This window comes from Hippocampus comes, unplaced genomic scaffold (genome assembly GCF_001891065.2).
Source record: "Hippocampus comes isolate QL1 unplaced genomic scaffold, H_comes_QL1_v1.1 scaffold174, whole genome shotgun sequence".
Classification (NCBI taxonomy): domain Eukaryota; kingdom Metazoa; phylum Chordata; class Actinopteri; order Syngnathiformes; family Syngnathidae; genus Hippocampus; species Hippocampus comes.
This window is the reverse complement of record NW_017805983.1, coordinates 5,550,916-5,575,555: the sequence shown is the minus strand read 5'-3', so window position 1 is coordinate 5,575,555 and position 24,640 is coordinate 5,550,916. Positions and strand designations below refer to the sequence as shown.

The 24,640-nt window shown below is 41.9% G+C and overlaps 1 protein-coding gene across 2 annotated transcripts in view; it reads right to left on the bottom strand.

Moving 5' to 3' along the window:
* Positions 1-371: 371 nt before the first annotated feature.
* Positions 372-24,640, bottom strand: part of pacsin1a (protein kinase C and casein kinase substrate in neurons 1a) — a 26,948-nt gene continuing 2,679 nt past the window's right edge. The window contains exons 1-10 of one of the 2 annotated variants that reach the window (XM_019891685.1): positions 14,752-14,928; positions 11,836-11,965; positions 8,089-8,245; positions 7,776-8,011; positions 6,995-7,150; positions 6,574-6,749; positions 4,402-4,522; positions 3,711-3,817; positions 3,235-3,431; positions 372-2,983 (exon numbers count right to left, since the gene is read on the bottom strand). In XM_019891685.1, coding sequence (XP_019747244.1) covers positions 2,874-2,983; positions 3,235-3,431; positions 3,711-3,817; positions 4,402-4,522; positions 6,574-6,749; positions 6,995-7,150; positions 7,776-8,011; positions 8,089-8,245; positions 11,836-11,895 — 1,320 coding nt within the window. In that variant the 5' untranslated portion in view covers positions 11,896-11,965; positions 14,752-14,928 and the 3' untranslated portion in view covers positions 372-2,873. Of the gene's footprint in view, positions 2,984-3,234; positions 3,432-3,710; positions 3,818-4,401; positions 4,523-6,573; positions 6,750-6,994; positions 7,151-7,775; positions 8,012-8,088; positions 8,246-11,835; positions 11,966-14,751; positions 14,929-24,640 lie in introns of those variants that run through there. The other variant, XM_019891684.1, reaches the window with a different exon arrangement.

Sequence of the window (24,640 nt, the reverse complement as noted above, 5' to 3'; positions counted from 1 at the left end):
ACAAAGCGATACTTCAGATGCAGACGTATGCTTATGGGAATTACTGCAATGACATTTCACGATCTCTATCGACAATTCTTCAGTTCGTGACCTCAGGATATCAACAATTCTTCAATTTTGACTAGTCATGATTCCAGTTCAAAATATTTTTAATTCCCCTCAGTTCTACATATCGACATTTTCTTCAATTCAGTTTGGACTCATTTCTGTTTAGCTTCTACCACAGTACAATAGTCTTTAATTGATAATGATCCATGCATGCAGCTACTTCTTATTCCACTCTCAAAAGAAAGAAAATGAATATTATTATTTCCTGATTTCTAAATGTTAAATTATTGAAAAACACATTGCAGAATCATGTGTCTCATCTGATCTTGAGCTTCTTTCTCTCCTCTGCGAATGAGTTCATTTTTTCCATGCATACCTAACAGTTAAAAACAAGCAAGAAAATAATGAAGAAAAAAACCCACGGGCCATGCTTTTTCAAACAAACTTGTTCCCCTTTCAAACCAATATCGCAATATTGACATCATCACAACAAATTTGATTGGGATTTTTCATCACTATAGTCATTTTTTTCTGTGATCATAATCATCTTTATGCATATTTAAATGAACGTCTTGTTACATCAAGATGAACAGGCACTACACCAGTTAGGAGATAAAAGTACATCACTAACTATGAACATACATCACCTGGACCGCTATTAGAGGGTTTCCACAACATGAGCTGCGGTCCCCTGTGTGCATAAGGTAGATATCAACATTAAAAAAAAAAAAAGAAAAAAAGAAGAGCATTTACACTTACACATTTTTACTGCCTCAACATGGTTAGGTCTCATTTTCAACTCAACACAGTTGTACAGTTACAATAGAATAATATCTTTAAATTACATCTTCATATACAAATCTGACAGCTTGGAGTGGAGCTTTTATGATACACTTACCATTGCCATGAAATTGATACGATATGGTGTCCATTATTTAATGTTTCCATTGCTGTTATTTGAATGAAACACATTTACATATATAACACGACATTTTGTCTTAGTAGTCATTCACTTGCATCTTTTTTAACATTTTTTTCTACACAATGCATACATACTGAAAGATGTCTCCCTCAAAACGGCAATGTAACCAGGTACTTTTTGTGTCTGATGAATACGTTCTTGTTGCACGTGTGTGTGTGTGTGTGTGTGTGTGTGTGTGTGTGTTTGTGTGTGTGTGTGTGTTTACATGTGCATGGAACATGGCTGATACAAGTCCTTTTTGCTTAGCTGGACAACTCGACTGGTAAGACACAACTTGTGAGCTGGTGATGTGTTTCTCCTCACTGTGATACCAAAAGCAACACATCTGAAAAAAAACCCCAGCGCTTCTAAACAGGTGTCTCTCATACTGTTAACCATTTGAGCAAATTTAGCAGTAACCCATGGCATGACAACACACAAATCCATTTGCTGAATGCAAACATAGATATGATTCAAACTTTGAAGTCAAATGAAAAGCAGCCCCTTAATACACTGCAAACAGTGCATGTGCAGTGTATTAATGGTGTGAAAGGATCCCCTGTGTCATTGCCAGTGGTGTGAAGACAAATGAAGCTTTGGTGGACTGGGAGGCAGCTACAAATCGATCTTGTCTAGTTACATGATATGTGAGGTTATTGCATGGAGGGAAAACGCAGTTGATGGTGGTGGGTCACTCTTTGGCTCAGCATAAAAACGGGCCACGTAACTCGCCGGGGGGTTCTGACAGTGAAGAACTGTGTTTTCCGTTGGACAGCATGGCTCCTTCATGCCTGAACACTAGTACATTCATGTCCTGTTGAGGAGGCTTAGTCTTCGCGCAATGGTCTGGGGCTCAGCAGGCCTCCATTGACCCCTTCCTGGTAGAAAAATGCTGGCATAGGCATTGTACGAAACCCCTCTTACACTGCAGTACTCGTTTCAAAAAGGATGCGCTGATCCGGCTTTGCTTCATCACTGACAGTAGTTGTTAGTAGGTTTAGAATGAGAAACTGCTGCGGAAACATGTCCCTTCTCAATGGTTGCACGATGACAAAACAAACATAAAATCAAGCGTTATCGTCAGCAAGCTTCCTCTCATGGGAACAGATGCATGCGATGCTTTCAAAGTGACGTCTGCATTTGTAGTCGTAAGGGTTGCATCAGGTTGTGGCCTCAACAAGGCTGGAGGGTCCAAGGAATGGGAGTTGTTGCATAGCACATGCTGCTATGCACGCTCAGAAACAGTTAAACACATAACACCGCACACAAGGGTAAAGGGGTTGGACCGGAGCACGGAAAATATCACTTCCAAAAATAAAAAGAGGATTCTGTTTGTGCTACTGAAAACACGACACAGCATTCCTGATGTAAGAATGATGACTGACCACACACAGCGTTAAAAAAAAAAAAAAAAAAAAAAGCTTCACAAAAATGGCATCATACTGTATATACACAATGCAGGTTAGAGAAGCTCGTCTTTGTCGAATGGGTATTACTGATTATATTCGCCTTTCATTTGCACAACAGACTACAGTAGGCTGTTTATTGAAATACGCTGCATTGTCCATTATATACAGCTACACAGAGAAGCCATATGTTCCTGTCGAGGTCTGGACTTGAGTGTGTATATACAGGGATAACTGCCACTCTTGTTTTGAAATGTGTCCAAGCACCCCAAAAGCTGGCTAAAATATACTGTATATCGATGTATTGTCTTTTAGTTTACTAAGTTTTGATGACTGCTTCGCGCATCTGTTGGGCAAGGGATGTGTTGCTCTTAAGTCTCTGGCTATGTGCGTTGCAATTGGATGGTGCGGTTCAAGCTGCTTCCAGGAGCATGTCTTTTCTTTGTCCCGCCACTGGCCTAGATCGGCTCAACGTAATTGGCCGGGTACAGTCCCTCTCGGCCGCTGTCCAAACGACCTCGACACCAGCCTTGTTCGTCTTCATCCTCAGTCTTGGTCAGCTCATCGCCTGTCAAGTCATAGCATACTTTCGTCAACACGTAGGATGGGGTCAAATGGTAAAAAGAAGAGGAAGTTTTAATCAGAGGCTTTGATGTGTCCCTTAACGTATTTTTGGACCCGATCGAAAAATTTCTTTGGTTGGAAGACACATCAAAGTCGAAGGCAACGTCGGGAATTTCAGATCACTTTTGTCATTATAAACAACAACCAAGGTGCAGTTGCACAATAACATTTTGAAATGTCATTCCCGGTATTTACCTGCTTTGAAAGAGAGCTCATCCTGCTCTTGGCCATCATAGTCATAGAGAGCACGCACGCGAACGCCTTTCCCAGCGGTGGAATCCTCCTCGAATGAGTTTCCGTTTCCACCATTTTCGTTGCCAGAGTGGGCAGCAGGCTGCTCGTCATCAGACCACTCAGTTGAGTATGCTTGGTTCTTCTCATAGCTGCTCACGCTAGAGAAACACAATATACATGGTAAGATTGACAATGCTGAGTTCGGTGCAAAACTAAATGAGCGACAAGCGAAAAAATGAAACCCATTCATGCACCATAAACCTGTACTGAACATTTTCACAGCAGATCTAGAAAATATGATTCACATTCATGGTATGATTGAGCGCTGCAAGAAAAGAGCAATGTTGTGAGATGATTTTCATCCTTTCTTTCAAAGAACAGATGATTCGAAATGCAGTACCTTTCCATTTGATTGAAGAAAAGTCAAAGGAACTAACCTGCTCCGGTCACCAGGGGGGGCCACATGATCCGTGCTAGGAGTGGGTGGGGCTCCATCTGGTTTCTTCTTCTTTGGAGGGGCACTTGCCTGGTCCGGGTTGTATTCCTGCTCAAAAGTGGTGCAAAAAGTAGAATATGAATTAAGAGCTGTTTTTGTTTTTGGACACCCCTCAGGCTAAGCCCAAACTGTTTCTTTTCAACAAAGATGTTTTGATTGATTGAAATGTGTAATTTTTGCAGATGACACAATAGTTTATGCACTGGGGAGGACTTACAGCAGTATCAATAAAGAGTCTCTTTATTGAAATGCAAAGATCAAAACACAGGTTCGACATAAATAAACTATTTTTGAACTTGAATAAAAATAAGTTAATAATATTTGCAAATTGGAAAATAAGTGCACAAATCAAGGTGGAAATTGACAATGTGGAAGTTGAAAGCGTTTATGAAATGACATTTCTGAGTGTCTTAATAGACCAAAAGCTCTACTGGAAACTTCACATCAAATATAGGTGCTCCAAATTGCCAGAAATATCAGAATACTGGTTAAAAATAGGAATATTCAGAATCAGAGTGCATTATACACTTTGTATCGTGCACTTATTGTCGCATATCTGTCTTAGTGTGTTGAAATCAGGGTTATCTACAAAAGCACTTTTGCAGGAGGGAGAGGAATAGATTTGGTCGTACCTCGAAAGCGGGCCAGTTCATGTGCATGCCAGGTCCGTGGTTGTTGCTGAACCACTTCAGATCCTCTTGTGTGTTTGCTGACAGGATCGTACGTTCCAATTCTCTGTATATTGTGGCGTAGCTGAGGGATGTAAAAAGAAAGTGACATGAAATATCCACCAGAGGACACCCGACGATGCTGTCCACTTTACAAATGAAACCAACAGTTCCGTTGAAGTTGTGAGCTGAGAGCGCTCTTATTTTAGGATCATGGCAGTGCTGAACTGAAGCTTTTATTTTTCATGAATTTAAACAACTTGAGTCATCGATCTTTTCATTCTTTTCTGATCAACCAAGCAGTTGCAAGGGTAACAGCCTCAATGGGGAAGTCCAAAACTTGAGAGCTTTAGAGCTTTCTTTCAGACTCAGCTGCTTCTTTATCATGACAGCCCAATGCAGAGTTCGCATCATTGCTGTACCGCTCTTCACTCTAAACTGTTTTTGGTGCATGAACAAAGACAACAGTAGGAACTGCACCCGCATCCGAAGGCAGAGGGAAGCTACTGTCTCGTCCACCAAGGTGAACAGGCACTGAGCCAGGGGAAATCAACCCACACCAACTTGGCACTTTCACTGGGGGCAATTCCAGAGTGGAAGAGAGTTCAACCCCTGTCAAGAAGACGAGTTCTGGATCCAAGCTATTTATCCAGACACGTTTGACTACATCTGGTCGGAACTTCTTGACCTAGCACACAACTTCCTTGGCTGCCAGAGAGGTGACATTCCACATCACTAGAGGCAGCTTCTGTAGTTGGGATTTCACTGACAAATTATCCGGAGAAAATCCGGTCAAATATTATTTGTTGTCACAAAGTGTTTTAAGCTGTGTTTTGTAGTGATGGGAAAATGAATTTTCATAAAGCCTTAAAAACATATTCTATGTATTTATTAGACTTTCCACGGATCTGATCGGCAGATATTTTGCATTTTACGGCAGGGTTATTCTGTGCTACCATTGGAAATAATCCAAGGTTTCACAGCAAATACTGTACAGTCGGATTTTTGTAAAAATCCAACATTGATAAAATTTAAGCGAGTGTGTGTGTGTGAAATAAACAAGTTGCTAAATAGATTGGCCCATCTTCTGATTGGAAGAGTGATTGGATTTACATTATTAAAAAACACCCAAACAAATGAACTAAAAGATTATCCGAGCTACTTTAGCCTCACGAGGGTTGAGGGCATGCTGGAAGCCAGTCCCAGCTGTCTCCGGGGAGTAGGCAGGGTGCACCCTGAACTGGTTGCGAGCCACTCGCAGGGCACACACAGACGAACAACCATTCGTGCTCACAATCACAGGTAGGGACAATTTAGAGTGTTCCATTAACCTGCCATGCATGTTTTTGGAATATTGGAGGAGACTGGAGTACCCGGAGAAAACCCACGCAGGCACGTGGAGAACATACAAACCAAACACAGGAAGGCCAGAGCCCAGATTCGAACTCCCGATCGCTGCACTGTGAGGCAGAAATGTGAACCAGTCGCCCAAAGTATTTATTGTATGCAATGACAAGTTGCTTCAACCACTTTTATTAGTCACTTGACTTTCAGTGGCTACTGAGTGAAATGAGCCTGTGGTGAGAGAACTACAGTATACCTGTGTAGTGGTCATAGGCGATAGTGCATATGCTGCTTTGTTAGCTTCGCACCAAACATGACAAGCTCATTTGTTTAACTTAATTGCACTGTAAAATGCAAACCAAATACACTCTTGTGCAAACTCCTCTCTTCTTGAAAATTAATTGCAATGAATAATGAGTACGAAAATCATTAGACTACCATAATCTTTTTAAATGGGATTGAATAATTAATGAACAGCAATTATACCAGGATGAGCGTCACTTCCCAAAAGCTCAAGGCTCAGTTTTGCTTCACGGCATGACACACATTCAATTTATCAATTAATAAGTGAGCGGGACATGTTAAAAATAAACCCTTATTTGGCCAGATCAATCATTCTATCCTGACTGACATGAATGAAATGAGGAAAAGTGGTTCCTAATTTCTCTCCCTGCATACCGTTGTTATGAACGACCTACTTATATCACGTGTGAAGAAAGTGGGACTTGTTTCAGCCTCTTTCAGGGCAAATATTTGTGTGTTTGGTGTTTTCATTGTTTAAGTGTGGCTGACCTTTGGTTCTCTGTGAGGTTGAGGTGGCGTTTGATGTCCAGCAAGGCCTCCTTCAGGAAAGTCAGCCTCTTCACCTCATGCTGCTGGCACTGGTCAAACACCTGCTCCATGCTCTCCATGTAGGGCGGTGCACACTTGTTGAGCTCCTCTAGAGACTTTTCATACTTTTCTTTAGCCTGAGTGAAATTAAAAGGATAAACTCACATGCAAACATCTGTGGAAAGTCACAAAGCCTCCCATGATGATGTCCCACTTTTTAAACTGCATACAGAGATTATACTCGCAGTATGCAGACATTCAAACTGAAACACAAATGTCCTTAAATCGTTAGTCTTTCAGCAATTCTAGGAATGCTTTTTTGGATCTACAAAACCAAAGGGGATGGTCGATATAGGTATAACTTTTCCTGTCTTTTCCCTACTTTCTGCACATCCTGTTTGCATTTGTCCACTTTCTCGTGGAGTTTCTTCTGCTGGTCCGGTGTGACAGAAGCCTCAGTCTTGCCATTGGCCTCTCGAGCGGCGGCCAGCTTCTCCTCCTTGCATGCCATGTGGTAAGCTTTCTTCGCTGTCTCCATCTGCATGTCCAAACACAGATATTTTGTCACAATCCCACTCACAATCTGATGCGAACACAGGGTACAACAACCGCAAAAACTGATGCATCAGAATTTTACACAAAGACGCTATGCAATGATCGTGAGCTCATATTCAAGTTCGGAACCACATACTGCTTTTATTGACTGCTACATGTGTCAATGTGTGTCGAATTCAATGTAGAAACAGTAAGTTGTGGCTGATCTAGCAGTCTCTCAAAAAGAGTCGCGTGGATGTTGCCATCGTAGGAGTTTTATCAGAACTCATTAGGACAGCAAAGCAGAAAACCAGAGGTTTCAAATCCCGCTCCAAAAAATAAAAACAGCTTGGCTTTAGCCACAAGTGCTTCTACTCGAGTCTGAGCTCGGCATATAACTAAATACTTTGGTTGGCGGAAAGTATGATGTCACCGTGGCTGCTTCCCAAGCTTGCGCTATGCAGTGTACCTATACCTCTGATCTTAGTGGCTCTGGATGGATGTGATACATGTGATACAAAGACTTTCATCCCTTTCTTCTCTAGAGAAATTGATGAACCCAAGTGACGCAGACCATCTTGTTTGTAAGGTAAAGATGCACATTCTACTGGAATAAAACATTTTCTGACCTCCTTGAGTTTTTTTGCCCAGGGTTTCTGAGCCTTCTTAAACCCTTCCTCTGCCTCCTTTGCCTCTTTGAAGCCTCCAATCATTTGCTTGTGATAGGCCTCCTTCTGCCAGTTCTTGACTTTCTCCACATCCTCGTTCACCAGGTTGTTCTTGACGTCTTGGTGCAGCTCGCTTACCTTCTCTGCCTCGGTCATTACAGCCAACCAGGCCCTCTCCACAGAGCCGTACTGAGGCCCTGAGGAAAGTCCAATCAATTCTGATTTAGACTACATGTGTCAATTGACGTCAACTTATTGTTTTGAAGCATTCAACCTTTCTCAATGAGCTGTCTCCATCTCTTGGACCAGGCGGTCAGCTGATCCCCGTAAGCTTTTTCTATCTTGGCCCGTTCCTGCAGGCAGCCCATGAGATCATTGCACAGTCGATGGCCATCGTCAAATCTCTTGACAGCACGTTTGTAGTTCCCCACCTGGGAACAAATGACCAACATTGATTACATGTTGTATGGACCATACTTGACTTGTAAGATGCATTAAGACTCATTATTAAGTGTTGCGATTCATCAAAAATGTATCCAAAGATGCCCTACAGCTCATCTGGAATGGAATACCCTCCCTATATTACACATCAGTAGACCTGGCCTGTCTAGTCAACTAGGCCGACTGATACCACTGATCGCACCGTTGTGTCACAGTACGGCTTGAATTTTTATTCAGACATGGCACCTTAAGAAGGATTTACTTAAAAAAAAAAAAAAAACAGGGCCAGGCAGCGTGGCTCCGCCTCATCAGTGCCTGCAGAGGGTGGGGGGGAGGCGAGCTCATGTAGCATGATGGAGAGGATGGGAGGAGTGAGGGGCTCGTGCCTTTGCATGTGTAGTTATGCAATGGCAGTGGCTTGTGTTAGTGTGTGTACATGAGTGTGAGTGTGCGCGCATTAATCCCCAGAGTAGTGTGTAGAGCAGGCAGACGAAGGGATGGACGACATAAAAAGAGACAGTAATGAATAGAGGGTGCAGACTGTGCTAATGCTAACCCTCACGAAGAGGCAGTGTAATGTGTGGCTGGTACGGACTATGACGTGTGTCTGTATGCATGTACCGTACTTTCACAAACAGAACAACAAAAACACCAACACAGGTGACTTGTACTTATGAATAACATCTTTTCGCACAACACGATCTAGGGTGCGTTATTCGTCTGCACATGTAACAAGTGGTGCACAGTGAGAAAATCCTCTTCAGAATCATGATGACTGAGGCTCTTTGTACCCTTGTAGATGAGTGCCATGACACAAAGAAGCCTCTGTACAGAGGGAATTCATTAAGACTAATGAGGTTTTAAAATGGCCTTGCTCTCTTACACAATCGATGCATTTTCGTACACATTGACCTTTCTGGAATTTGCATCGTGTCTAAACAGCTTGTGATATTCTTGAACTTGGCTCTACGACAACATCAATGAGTTATTTTTGATAGCTGTTTTTTTTTTGCACATTACAATTAAGTTGAATGAATTTTGTATTCATTTTTGAGGGTTTTTTTTGGCAACATGTTAGGCAAGTGGTTGGCATGTATGTGTCGCAGTTCTAAGTTTTTTCATCTTGGCTCCAGCCTTCCTGTGTGGTGTTTGCACCCTTTCCCTGTGTTTGTGTGGGTTTTCAGCCTCCTACCACAGTTTAAAAACATAAGTGTGTTCGGTCAATTGAAGACTCTAAATGGTACGTGTAGGTCGTTTTAGTGCAAAGAGCAGTTTCAGCAACATAGGGCACCTGACCTTACGCAGAATGATCTCGCTGCATTTGAAGTTATTTGTCATTTGGTGGAGGACCAGGGCCAGGCGGTAAACCACAATGCCCCGGACCTCCTTTATCTACCTACTCAGAGCACAGGATGACTGTGTGAACCTGAAAGTCCAAAAGACTTGGAGAGCAAACCATATCTGAATTTACCACCAGCACCAGACAAGAGATGGGCCATGCTGGATGAGGATAGAAATACCATCCTGGACAACACTCTGAAAAGAGATGACACTAAGAAGATCATGACCGTGATTGAAGTTGATGTACTAGTTGCGTCACCAAACCGTTGGTATGAAAATAAAAGCAAGATCACAAAGCCATTAGCTGGCGATACAGTAGCAGCAGATCAAAAACTTGTGAGGAGAGTTAGAGACACTCAAGAAAAGGCGGAAGAAAGCAAGTGAAGAGTAGTGAGTGGCCATGGATGAGATAAACTCAGAGGTGAGCTCAAAGCTAAGCTAGTTTTGGAAAACTGAAACCAACTAGGAGAAGCATAGAGAGAGAAAGGGAGAGAGAGAGAAAGAGAGAGAGAGAGAGAGAGAGAGAGAGAGAGAGAGAGAGAGAGAGAGAGAGAGAGAGAGAGAGAGAGAGAGGAGAAGCATGAAGAAGGAAAACTTTTTTCAACAACCCGCAGCATACCTTTGAAGAAAGCCCAAGGACATGTGCACAGAAAGGCACACGGAGACACATCGGTATTTATTCCTATGGGTAAATATTCTTTTTTCTCCCACACCAGCTAATCTGAAGGGCCTCGATGCCTCAGAAAGCATGAAAGAAGCTCACTAAAGAACAGTGACAACCCAACCAACACAGTAGCCCAAGTGAACAACACGCTCAAGGCAACTGAGCACAGACAACTACTTAGAAGGTTGAAAGTCTCATGCTTTCAGTATGGATTCATACATCAGCTGCTTTGTCCATTTCTACTCTACGACTTTCCCATGTCTCAGTTGGAAGAAATGGAAAGACTGTGCAGCAAGTTTTTATGGAAATGGCAGGGAGGCCTCTTGTCCAATCAACCTGGAGAACAAGCTTCCGAAGCTTCTTTTGACAGTCACATCAGTGGTTGAGGAGTTTCAAGCCAATCAGTACAATCTGATTGTCTGTAGACGGGAATGTAAGACACACAGGTAAAACTACTAAATGCTGTAGAAAGTGGAAGCCCCAGCAAGTTGTGACAAAAGTAGATCCTCATTGGAAACAGCCAGATCATTTGCATGGTGTTCCAGGGACAACTGAGCCTTGGACACTACAGCAAGAAGCGGTGGAGCAGAGCCAAAGCAGAATTCTTCATCTCGTACAAAGAGTCTGTGGGTAAGCAGAGGAGGGCCGCCAGATGAATGCAATGGGCCAGAGGATGAAGTGCAACGAAGCACAGGAGTGACCCCTGTCTTGGACGGAACTGTGGGTAAACTGGCCAAGGAATGTTGAGCTTTCTCTCATGCTCTGTGATCTGTTGCTATTTCTGGGATCTGGAGCAGCAAGAACTACCCATCTTGCAAGCGATGTGGACCAGGTTTGGGGGTGAAATACTTGCTAAATTTACTTAATCCAAAGTTAAGTATGAATCGAATTAAAATTTGTCCCTGCAATTGGCTGGCGAACAGACTAAGCAATCGAATCCAAAGTAATCTGGGATAAGGTATCCTAATCAGGACGATCTACATAGAAAATGCATGCAAGAGTGGAATATTTTCTTCTAACTTTCAGAAAATGGGATTGATTATTTTGTGTAAGGGAACAAAGATATCGTAACAAAATCAGGTCAAATATGCTCAGTCAAACCAGACATTGTGTCTTACGGTCCACGATGACTGAATTGGTCCATTTCGACAACCATGGAGGCATAACAGTTTTCCACACTGACATAAAAGATTTGTTTGGGTCACAGGTGAGCTGGATCTTATCGGGGTACACCCTGGACAACCATTCATCGAGTTTATAGTTGACACTCACTTTCACACCAATTCAATTCTACAATTAACATAACATCCATTTGATCATTTTTTTGAACATGGGTAAAAACCCGGGTAGCAGGCAAAAACCCACTCAAGTACAAGGGGAACATGCAAAATCCATGCTCGAAGGCCTGAGCCAAAGCCTGACCTCTCAACAAGGAGTCAGGTCACCTAACCACTAAGCCAAAATAAGTTTGTTGTAGTTTTATGTTCTTATGAACAGAGAACTCACAAATCTGTTGACATATTATTACACGAGGGACAGAGTCATACTTGTAGGTGCCATCTTGTGTTTTCGTACCTCCCAGAAGCTGTCCATGGTGTCGTCAGCACCTGCAGTTTCATCGTAGGAGCCAGACATTTCTGTGGATGTTGCAATGGTCTCTCTCAACCAAACCTGTGCTCTGCAGCGGCACTCGGCTTCCTGTACACTGAAAGAAAAGAAAGAAAAGAAATGCTTATACAACATACAGTACATGAAGCTCCTGTATGAATATTAACTCACAAAAATAACTAAGCAGGCCTTGCGGTATAACGTGGCAATTACTGAACGGAAAGGTTTCAGCGAGATGTTCATAATAGTGGGATAAAAATAGCTTCCTCAGCCACACATCCAGTTTCCCTGCCCCAAGGAACGAGAATGCACGTCTCATACTGGCGTGTCCTAGAAAAAAAACGACTGTCATCCCACATGCGTGATCTTGGATCCATCCACTGTCCAAGCCTTGACCCATTACGTGGACACTATACATACAAATCCCACACTTCAGTCTTCATATATTTCTTGCAACAGAGTAGCAGCCGCTGGTTTCATTTCAGGCGAATCTCTGACACGTGCTTCATGTGCTTATTTGGTATGTTACCAAAAAGCACATCGAGTTGCGTCTATTTGCATGATTGTTTGGGATGTTTTGTGGTGATCTTTCAACTTGAACAGCCTTCAAATTATATGTGAGGACGAAACTTCTGGTTAAAAAAAAATACTCTTACTCTTCATTTCAATTTCAGAGCCTGTACTATTTCACTTCTACTTGAGTAATTATTTGAATGAGTACTTTTACCAATGTCGTTTTTTTTTTTTTATAGTATATACAGTAATGTGAGTACTTTTCCCATCTCAAGTCAAAAGTGAATTTATTGTCATGTGGCAATTTTCAAGTTAGTGTCAGTCCAATCGGAAGTGGTGCAATTTTGAGTTTGAAAATAAAGGTGCCAAGTGGATGGGCAGTGTTCTGTGACTTACAACTGGGCTTACTCCCCCATTTAGAGAGTTACACAGCCACAGCCAAACACACACACACACACACACACACACACACACACACACACACACACACACACACACACACACACACACACACACACAACACAAAGCATTCACAAAAATATATATAAGTGCAATGATGAATAAACAACTAATCAAATTAATAATTGTTTTTGATAATCAATTAATTGTTTAGATGTTTTTTTTAAGTAAACATTTATCAAATCCTCAGAATTTCAGCTACTCCATGGTAAAATGGTAGGTTTGAAACCGAACCGAATACTGTTTAAGGATCCCAGAAATGCAGGCTCAGACAAGCTGCGATTAAAAAGATTTTTTTTACAGAAAACCGGACCCACAAAGTACAAACAGAAATGGCTGATCACAAGGAGCCAGGAAAAAAAGGCATGAACAAAAAGCGTTTGTCAACGGGAAGGTGAAGTAACACAGAGAATACACACGAAATGACAAGAGTCCAATTTCCACCAAAACAAGATCAAAAACATTAAGTCATACCAATATTTATAAAACAAGGAATAAAGAGAGCGATACGACTATGAGTGAGAGCGAGAAAACAACACTTGAGCATAAACACAAAGCAAGGACAATAATCTGACACAGGGTAGGCAATTTAGCAGTCCTTAAATACTGGGCAAAGCTTTGATCGGGAACAAGGAACAAGTGCACCTGCTGGAGGGAAACGCCCTACACTCCAACTAAAGCTGGAACAAAAACAAAGACAGAATGTCCTGATTTTTAGTGAAAGGGTGGAAATTAAAATACTGTTTTTATCAGATGCATTGATTAATTGATAAAATGATTGACAGATTACGTGATGATTCAAATAATCATTAGTTGCAGCCCGATAATAAAAATATCTCCTGGCAGGCACAGAGTAAATTAAACATATGGCATACAAGAGTTTAGGCAGCGACGGTAACAGTGGTGTACATCCATTTGCTTGTTCTAGCATGCTGCTGTGGAGGAACCCGAGGCTGGGCTCAGATTGCTACTAAGCTCTCTTGCTTAGTAGCTCCATCGTCATCATCCATCTACCAGCATGGAATTGTACAAACATCTCTTGGTATGCCGAACATGCTGAAGCTTTCAGCATACAAAGAGATTCCATGCTCCCAATCTGGTGGGGACAATTCCACTTCCAACCAGATATGAATGTAGACTTTGAGGCGAAAGGCCTCTACTGAGTTCATATTGACTTATTTCATTGCCGTGGAAGGCTTGGTGTAGCAAAATATTTCAAGTGGCCTGATAAAAGTAAAAAAAGTCTCAGAAAGTTTCAGGGAAAAAAAAAGATCAACTGCAAGCCCGAAGAAATTATGAACATTATCTTCTCCTGTCATGACAAGAAAGCCTAAAGCAGCCTCACAGTTAAGCAGTCATAATCTCAGCAACCATCACATGGTGCTGGTCAAGCAGCCTGCCCCTCAACTGAGTTGTCCAATTACCTTCTGCATTTGTGACGATGACACCAGGTGACGTGGAAGCCAGTTAAGATCTAGCTTGATGCAACAATCCCCTGACAAGCCAAACAAACTTGCGAAACTTAACTCTGGAAAAACAATCCTGTGCACTGTACATTTTTGCACATTTGCATGCTTCTGTAGGTGGATAGACAATTAGACGGAACTGAAGAGTCAGTCACAATGTGCAATTTACACAAGACTGGTGACTCACAAAGTTGCAATGCGCAAAAACAAGGCATCCTACAGTTCTGGTCGTGCCATGCATCCCGAAAGACAGAGGAGAGAAAACAATAGTGGGAGGTGGCAAGTGTCATGAAATAAGAAATATCAACACCCTTGGCTGAGGAGGTTGCTATAACGACCACAGTTACTGTTTCTAATACTGCTCCCTATTCATCGCAATAATGTCATATTCAAAGTACCCTTTTGATTACACTATGCATGTACATTGTCGTGAGTATTCACTTACCATCATTGCCTTCATTTGAAAAAAAAAAAAAACAGCAAAACACACTTGAAGATTTGAAGATGGGGTCGTCCAAAAATATCCCGACAAACAGGTGATCTCAAAGATAAACCAAATGTTGATATTGACCTCTGTTGCCAATGTGAACCCAGAGAGGACGAGTGCGACCAAACAAACGTGTCTCAGAGGCTGAGAGATAATCCTGCGGTGTTCCACTTGAATAGCTTTGGAGGGGGAGGGAGCCCGGCGAGAAGAAGCGCAAAGAGGTGGATCGGACACAAACGCAAAGTTGACATGCAAATTCAACTCTGGCAGCACATCACTGTGGCCATGGCCACTTCATTCATAAATCATAGTGGCGATGCAAAGTTGTTTTTGAGCTGATGCCTTTTGGGTTATTTTCCTGTGCATTTAATTGTATGAATTACATGAATTATAATTCGCAGGGTAGAGCTTTCGCAACATTGGCATGTTTAACACATTAAATTAGAGGTGCACCAATTACTCGACAATGGATTGGTTGTCAAATTAATCGACAACTGTTTTGATAAATGATTAATTGTAAAAGGCATTTACAAACATCTTTGCTTTTCAAAAGAATGACCAATATTCATGCCCATTTTCTGACAGATTTTATGAACCAAACTTGTAACCGAATCATAATCCACATATTGGCGTGGGTTTCCTACACTGCCAATTTGAAATAATGTCGTGTTTTTTAATTGAGGGATGAAAATTAAAAAAAAACAAAAACAAAAACAACAACGTTTTTTTAAAGCTTTTATGTAGTCTTCAGTTAACCTAACATATACTTTAGTATATGGTTTAGACTGCAAGCACAGAGAGAAAATGCAGAGTAAATCCAGAAGTAAAAGGAAGTCTTGCGCAGGTTCTTGACACTGCGTCCACAATTAGCCACTTACAGCAGGGGGAACCACAACATGAAAGCTTGTTACAGTAAGAAGATTTCAAAAAGCTGAACTAACTTTACCCTGCTGCACATTAGCGCTTCTGACTGCTTCGACAACAATGGTTCAGAATGAAGATTGGACGATCTGTAAAATAATAATGTTAGCTACTTATGTTGTGACAAAAATTTGCACAGGCGACAAGCTCTTAGTTTTTACGGTGGGGTGGGGTTTGACAGGCCCAAACAGCCTGAGCCCCCCCCCCCCTCCCCTCCTCCAGGGCTAAAACAGGACACCATAGGCTCAAGCTAGACAGAGGGAGGTCTTTCATTGAGACATGGGCTTAGGCAGAGTGACACTGGGCTGACAGACACAAACAGGGTGAGACAACAGCGTCTGGGTGGTGACAAGGGATGGAGATAGACACAGAGACAGGGAGGGATGTGACATGAAGGGAGGCAAGGCACGAGCGATGGGACGGCAGCTGGAGGGAAGGTGCGGCAATCCCAGGGAGCAGGACGGACGCAGAACGGCCATTCGTCTCTCGGTGGTTGCCAGGAAACAGTGCGGCCTGGTGCAGATTTCACTGTCATGGAGATAACTGTCCAAGTGACAATGCACATGACGTATGACAATGTTTTCCCAACAAACAATATGCGCAGAACCACAGTTCAATCATGGAAAAAAATTATTTAAAAAAAAAAAAAAAGGAAAGAGAAAATGCAGAGAGCGCTGTTCCATTTATCTGAACTGAGGACGTTGGTATTGTTCAGAAATGAGGGGATAGCAATGATGTAGCTGCTAATCAACCAAAACAGCAGGATGCACACTCGGTTTGCATGTTAGGTTCCTATGGTCAACAGCAAATTTGAATCAGTGCGTTACATTTTGAAACACAGCTTCAAATATGTTTGACATAATGCCAAAAGCAGATTGCTATAGCTAAGACTGAGCTACACTAAATCTGTAGCGAGTGCGTAACATTCCCTGACAATTATCCAAGACTGTGGGAACTTGGTACTGCTCAGTTCTGTTCTGAAAAAAGCTCAGAATCCAAATACATTTCTTTTTTTTTTCTCTTTTTTTAACTAGCTGTTCGTGATTCACCAAAAATGGGTCCACAATCCACTTTTGCAACCCGACACAGCAGTTGAGAAATATCATGACGTAAATGAGCGATAGACTCCGTGGTAACCCAATAAGAGAGGGATATTGACAGACTTTGTGGAGGATGAGCTAACTTTACGAGTGTATGTCTGCTGGATGCAAAATCCAAATGTAGACTGACGTTTCAGAATTAGATCTGGAGCCGCTCCTGTGTCACTCCTCATTGGCTAACCGCTAGCCTATCAAACGTGAAAAGAACACCTGAGCAGCCCCATGCTAATTTGTGTCTCTGGCTTCAAAAGCAACGTTTTGCGCGGGCTCACAAGCTAAAAAAGATAGTGTGTTAAGGTTGTGATAGAGAAATCTATGAACAAAATTGTATCATGTTTAAAGTTTCGGTTAATTTGGGCATGTCTGGACATACTCAGCGCAGAGGTGTCGGCCGTTTGGGCGGAGGGCCTTTTCTTGAGTAATCACGTCAAAGCAAGGGGGGCGAACAGATGGAAGAAGGCTAGATTCAATCACAGAGTGGGAATGAACAAATTGGGAACAAAGAGTTGTTGAATACCAAAAGACAGTTTGGGAACCGCTGTCGCGCCCAGGTGGACATTTGTCATCAGCAAAGTCTGTGACTTGTGTATTCGGGTAGATCAGATCACTACCGAGGGGCCGGACCGGGGGGCGCGGTATGCCAATCTCGGGGGCAGTGTCTTTCTTGTATTTTGCAATAAAAGTTCGAACCGGCGGAGAGGGAGCCGAGTGTGTGATCATCGGAGCAACTACCGTCATTCGCTCTCAGAGATCCCCTCCCGCCGATATTGAAGACAATTTTCCTGTGTGCCGAGTCATTTCTTTAACTTTGTCCGAGAAAATCTCTGACAGGTTGTTAGCATGATAATCAATTAGACTGCTGGGGCTGTGTTTTTCATCACACCACATGTCGCCATTGCTTTTTTCATCCAGTAAATTTGCAAAAGAGCTGATGACATTGCTTTCATAAGCTTTTCCTTCAAAACGAATTGTATGCAGGCTTGTGCTGTGGATCATGGCAGAAAACTAGAAAAATATATAGTAAAGGGATGAGTCAGCTACCTTTTCATGAACGCCTCCAGCAATGCTACACCAGTCAAGGTTCTGCATTCTTTGGGCCATGTGAGGGATTTTCCTCATGTCTTGTTCTTGTAAATAAAGAGTATATTTTTTTCTGAATCAACTGCAACTAGGAATATATCAATTATTCACCTGAATAAAAAGGACCCAAAATATAATCAATGGTTATCAGATCTCAAAAATGATTGATCTTAAGCTGCTCCACAGAAAAGTGTGAGGCTGTGCTTGACGACAAGTCACAGACATCGAGCCAGATAGAGAGCGACTTTGCTCATTCTGTCTAAAATCTGAGATATTGTGGTCTCTCCCCCAGCTTCAAGAACAAGTAGTTGTGGCAAAGATATCTATTTTGTTGATGAAATCAGCCGTGACTAGCTAAGAATGGGGTGTTTACAGAGCTTTTGCTAATTTAGTGTTGTTAGCGCTGCTATTTAGTTGAAGTTCGACAGTGTTCTCCATGGCTCTTTGCACTTTCATAATTGTTTGCTATAAAGAATGGCGAAGTTTATGAATCACATTCATGCACGCCAGTGAGTAGCACGGCTTTTGTCAGACTCAAGGGGGATTAGAGAAGTGTGGCTATACTTCAGATTCCTAGCACTTTAATGCTGCTCTAGTTAGCATTGATGTCGAGTTCAGCTTCCCATACCTGACGTGGTGCATATCATTCACCGCAAAGTAGTTGCGACACCATTTACAGTGCCTGTGCTGGCTGCTGCTGAGCGGTGCACTCTATTTTTCATCAGCTGCTTCAAGACGAGCTTAATCAATACTGAGCTCCACACAATCTGTTGCTGGTTGTTGGATGGATGCTCGAAAACCAAGTGAAAGCAATGAAAAGGAACATGTTAGTCAAGTGATGTTAGTGTCAGAATAATGTTCGCCTCGAGCTGTCCATGTGGACAAGACATCCATACACACACTTGCAGAGAAACATACTGTATGTAAATACAAAGATATAATCATAATTGAACATAAGTACCCAGCACCTTCCTAACCGACCTTTGCGTCACAGATTCCATAGGTGACTGCTCAGCTATCCACACACATTTGCATCGAGTGATGATTGCACCCAACGTCCTGCTTGAATGATGCTGCAGTGTTACGTAACGTGCAAGGCTTTTGCCACCAGCCTCCCAGTGACAGCATGGAGGAGGAGAGAGGCGGTGGGGCAGACAGCTGCGTGTGTGTGTGTGTGTGTGTGTGTCTGTGTGTGTGTGTGTGTGTGTGTGTGCGTGCGTGCGTGCGTGCGTGCGTGCGTGTGTGTGTGTGTGTGTGTTGGGCAAATGGGGATGGACAGAAGAGCAGGAGGAAGGGGCAACAGGCTCCGTGGAATGAGCTTTTGTGAGACAGCACACTCACTACATTGATGTTGACACACATGAAGTAGCTTGAGATTGAAACACACATTAGGGCATACCCTCCCATGTGCCTAAGTCAGAAAAGACACGCCAATGTACATTTTTTTGGCTGACTTATGTCTTCACGGAATGTATGCACTCTGGGTGAAGTGACCTTGAAATGAGGGTGTTCCCTATTTATAACTCGCCTGGGCCTCATTCTCCCCAAGACTTAGGTGCCTTTACTCTTGCGTGTTCCTGAGGCTGTAGTAAATCCAGTACCCCGTAAAGGGGAAACATCATATTGCATGGTTTGAGTCATTTCACAGCCGCTGTTGGTGGGTGCTGTTCGTCACTGGCCGGGGTGGGAGAATCCTTATTATACGAAACTGACATCAGAACATTGACATATATAAATTGGTTAAAAAGAAAAAGGATCAGATGTGCACCAAATGGAGAAAACATCTTAAAAGAATGGGTAAAAATGTGAATAAATGACAATAAGGCTCTTCTCAACGTGCACATTTATCCCACCCCTCTCACTCTCTCTAAAAAAATTTGAAATGTGCACATTTGATAGTCCAATGGCTTGTTACTGGAGCAATACCCTCAAGAGTCCACTTTTTTGTACACTTTAATCGGGGTAACTCTTGGGACAATAATGATTTATATCATTTGTAGGCAAATGTGTACCATGTGGTATATATTTTATGTAGCTTAGGTTATGTAATTGTACCATTTCTACGACAATCTGTAACTATGTAATTGTACAGATTGGCCTCCAAAGAGTCCTGTCTAGACCAAAACGATTCAATTACCACAACTGATCATTGTTTGAATTGTAACATATTTCCACGTTCTTTTTATTATTATACTCTGGATGACAGTTATTTAAGATTATTCTGGATCGTCATTGCTGAATCACGCAGGCCCTCTTGCAATTCAAAAAGAAGTAGGCCATTTGGAGCAATCGTTTTGAGCCAAAATCAGATGCATCTGAACACCAAAGAATTTATTCATTTTGTCTTAAGTAGCCAAAATCACAATATAATCCATTTGTTTGACATTAAATTTGCTAAAAACGTTTTCATTTGCCCACCCCTAGTAAGGATGATAGCTTCAATGAGTTCAGTAGCTTGTGTCATTCTATGTGCTGCAATTCAATGGGAATAACAAGGACGTCTACACGGGCTGATGACAGACACGATATGCCGAAGATCATGGACAGTTAATGATGGTGCAACGAAGCTGACTCACCCTGAGGTATGATCAACAAATGCGAGCTACATCTCACTGATTTTGGCACGAAGCATGCTAAAATGCCGAGTCACTTCATTCTGGGGGTATTAATCATATAAGGATCTTGCTATTTCCGTAGGGCAGTGATATTGACGAACAAGAAACTGCGCCTCAAATATCCAACCACACAAAATTGTTGCATAAAAAGGTTCCTCTCGTTGGACAGTAAGAAATAAAGCAAACATGCTTAATACAGGCGACCCGCTGGTCGACTGGTTCGCACGTTGGCCTCACAGTGCAGAGTTGCAGTGTTCGATTCCGGCTCGGGCCTTTCTGTGTGGAGTTTGCATGTCCTCCCTGTGCCTGTGTGGGTTTTCTCCGGGTACTCCGGTTTCCTCCTACTCCGGTTTCGCAGAAAAGCAGATCTGATGCAAAGTATACTCAGTGTAATCCTCTCTGCTGTTCCCACCAAGGACAGAGTCTTCTCCCATGTGTGCACTCCATTCGTAGGTCGCCACCTTTTTTCACACCCTGTCACACACTGCTGTATCCACCTCTCATAGTTGAAATGCCCTTACCAGCTCTTTCTATTGCAGGGTATTTGTGGGTGTCAGGTAAAACAAACAAACCTTTTTTTTCACATCGTCCTCTGTGGCCCACACTCCTGATGTAAGAACAATATTAAGATCACAATGAAGAGCCACGTTGCTCCATTTGACAACATCAATGCAGGTTTCGAGACCTCTCTCAAGATCAAAATAACAACTAAAAAAAAGAGTATCTTCAGTCGCTCCTGTTACTCCAACAGTTATTATGGTCAGCTTGAAAGCTGAGAAGAGGGGCTTGGAGAGTGGGGAATAAAAATTAAAGAAACAAACAAATAAATAAATGAAACAAACGAGTAAGAACTCTAGTGCATCGCTGCCAAATGTTACAAATCATCCATATTTTGTTATGGAAAGCACTGAACGCCAACTTGGTGCACCAGTAACCGGATGATGAAAGGAATTCAGCCCACATAGCGATTAATAAATACGATGCAGAGCCGCAAGTTCGCCTTCACGTCCGCTGTCAACACAGCACAAGTTGCTCATCATCGCCTCCAAGGCAGCGGATAAAGTACACTTCTGACAAGTATCGTCAACAAGGCGTAATTAACAAGAGAAAGATGGAGAAGCCATGCTAATTGCTAAGCTATCGCTACATGTTGCGGGACATTGAAATAAGGGATTGGGTGATGCGGGACACTTGTCACATATGACTGGCTGCAGCCAACTTTGAACATCAAATTAGAAGACAGTTTAAGTTTTTCTCGGCTGCATTGGAACATTTCTCAGAACAGAATTGGATTTCTCAAGACTACTTGTTCAATTTTCACAACACTTTGGCACACCTATGCAAATGATTATATAATTCTCTGCTGTTTCCGAGATTATCAATGGTTTTAGTCATCTTGATCAAAATGTATGACAATGGGTCTCTGTTCAATTGTTTCACACCCCTCAACATTTTGGCATTATTTCGTCGTACAAGTCTTAACATGCAAAATGGTTGAAAAACTGATCGTAATATGTCAACCAACATGTTTCTATGTGACTTCATTTCCCAGGTGACTCTCAACTTTTTTAATGGAAGGAAATGTGTGAAGAAGTAGCTCAACCAATGATCAACCAATTTCAGAAAAATTCTAATCTGGATGAGAATTTGTGGCCCACTGGAAGTAGAATGACAGCACTGGAATTGCTTCAGCGTTGCATGTACAATTTTCCCTCGGGAGATTGTGCCATGTTCATTTCAACTTTTTTTTTTTTTAGCTTTTTTTCTTTGTGCTATGCAGTGTTGTCTTTCCCTTTCTGTATCAACATGAGATGGTTTGTCAACAAATTACACTGCGGACATTAAAAATTAAATGAATCTTTGCCGGTCTCTATCAATCAATCTTCCCTCTACACTAAGGTTCTACGTATTTACAGTTTAGAAAAATGATCATCAAAACTTAAGCTGTAGTATACATCAGAACATCCCTCCAGAGTACACCATTTTTTTGACAACATGACTAAACAATTTGACCGTCTTATCCGTACACAATGCCACAAAGACATATTCTGCTGCCAGTGATGCATTTAGTGAGACAAACATTTACTTTTGAGAGTGATTCTAACGACTTTCAGGAAAAAAAAATGGCTTTTGCAGACAAAACATGATGTTTTGCAATTCGTACAAATTGTTTGGAGAAATGCACTTACTGTTTTGTAAATTCCAATTCTGATCTGGGAAATGCACCAAAGCAACTGAGAAAAACTGTAATAAGTGTCTGGAGACTCTTACAAAGGATGTGAAACACAAACAGGAAATGAATTCGGACCTCCCAGCATATGTCAGCCGAGACGAGGGGCCTATAGGGGTAAACGTACATTAATATGATAGGTATTTATATTACAACATAGCCTTTAATAGTTGTTTCCACAATGGAAACAATTTGCATAATTTCAACCGTAATAGCAGAGACAGAAAATACAAAAATGGCATGAAGGGGAGAAACCATTTGTACAAACACAATGCACAAAATAGAAACATAAGATATTGTTGGTGCTGAAACTATCTCATCCAATCTATCAGCGATGTTATTTTTTTGTTTGCAAAAAATAAAAATAAAAAAAAGAGTGCAGAATTTCAAATTTGACTTATGAGATCTTATTAATGTAATAAACTTGCTTTCTTTACTGTGGTTGTGAACAGAATTGGTAAAGGCAAATAGACAGATATTTCTGACCATGGAATGTTGGAACACTCATACATGTTCAGTCAGGCTGCAAATGCATCCACCATTTAAAGCTTGATGCAATAAACACATTACCACAAACATTGGAGCCATCATTTAGCAATGATGATGGTTATACCGTAATGATTATGTTGTGCAACTGAACCATATGCATTATTTTATTTTATCCTATTACATAATATACTGCAATCACTGTCCGCTGGTAAATTTCTTGACAAAATGTAGAAAATATGGAAATTCAGACAAGATGTTGTGGAAGTGAATTTATATAGGCTGGCAGCTCGGCTAATCACAGTCGTGTGTGCACTTCAGCGAACTGCAGTGGGGCCAATAAACAAGTGAATGGTAAGAGATGAATGCAAAGCTCAAATCTGAGGTGGCAATGATTCATTCAGTGATTACACTGACAGGTAATTGCCTTGGTTTAAAAAAAAAAGTCAAACGTAAACAAACTCCAGGCATCGTATGTCGAGATGATGGATGGACGGACGGTTAACGGATAGATAGATAGATAGATAGATAGATAGATAGATAGATAGATAGATAGATAGATAGATAGATAGATAGATAGATAGATAGATATCAATAAATCATCCTCTCCCCTCCCCCCGCAATAAAATGGAATCACCCTCACTGATGTTATGATCATTATCTTCTCTTTCTTAGGGGCACCTTGGCCCTTGGCAGACACCCACTCGGGCAAAGTGAGCATTCAGAACCTTGGACAGTTCCGCACTAAACTGCCTGTGCGTCAGCTTCTGTGTCATTCTTTGAAAAAAACAGATGATTTCGATTGAAAGCAATGCAGGCTAAACGCCTTGGTGGCTGCTGTGTCATTTGTGAGCTGCACCATTTCTTGTGAACAAAATGTTAACTCGCCCCTAAAAAGCAGAGCGTCTACAGAAACACACATACCGCCTCTGATAACAAGTGTGGCTGCAGCGTGATGCTTCCATCAATTGTAAACATGTACGCATTTTAGATAATTTTGAAGACCACATGCACCAAAACCAAATGTGGTTCGACCTCTCTGCTGCTGCTGCTGCTGCTGCTGCTCGTTGTCAAAAAAGAAAAACAATGACAAGAGAGATGGCTCCTCGCTGAGCTGTGACAACCAATTACATAACGGCACAGAGGGGCGCTCGCATTGAGATTCCTGTCCTCTACACGAAAAATCCATCTCAGAGATATAACAGTCAGTTATTTCCAATTAACAACAGTTGTGTGCTTTTCGTTTGAGTGTTCTTGTTTTTCCATATGGTGCATGGAAAGGGGAGAAATTGTATCAGTGTATAAGTGTCCATCTTTTCCAGACATGGCCACCATCTCCACCTACTACAATAACATGGCAACAACCTTTGAGGACGCCACTGTTCCCATATACCCTACATGCAGGGAACCCCCCC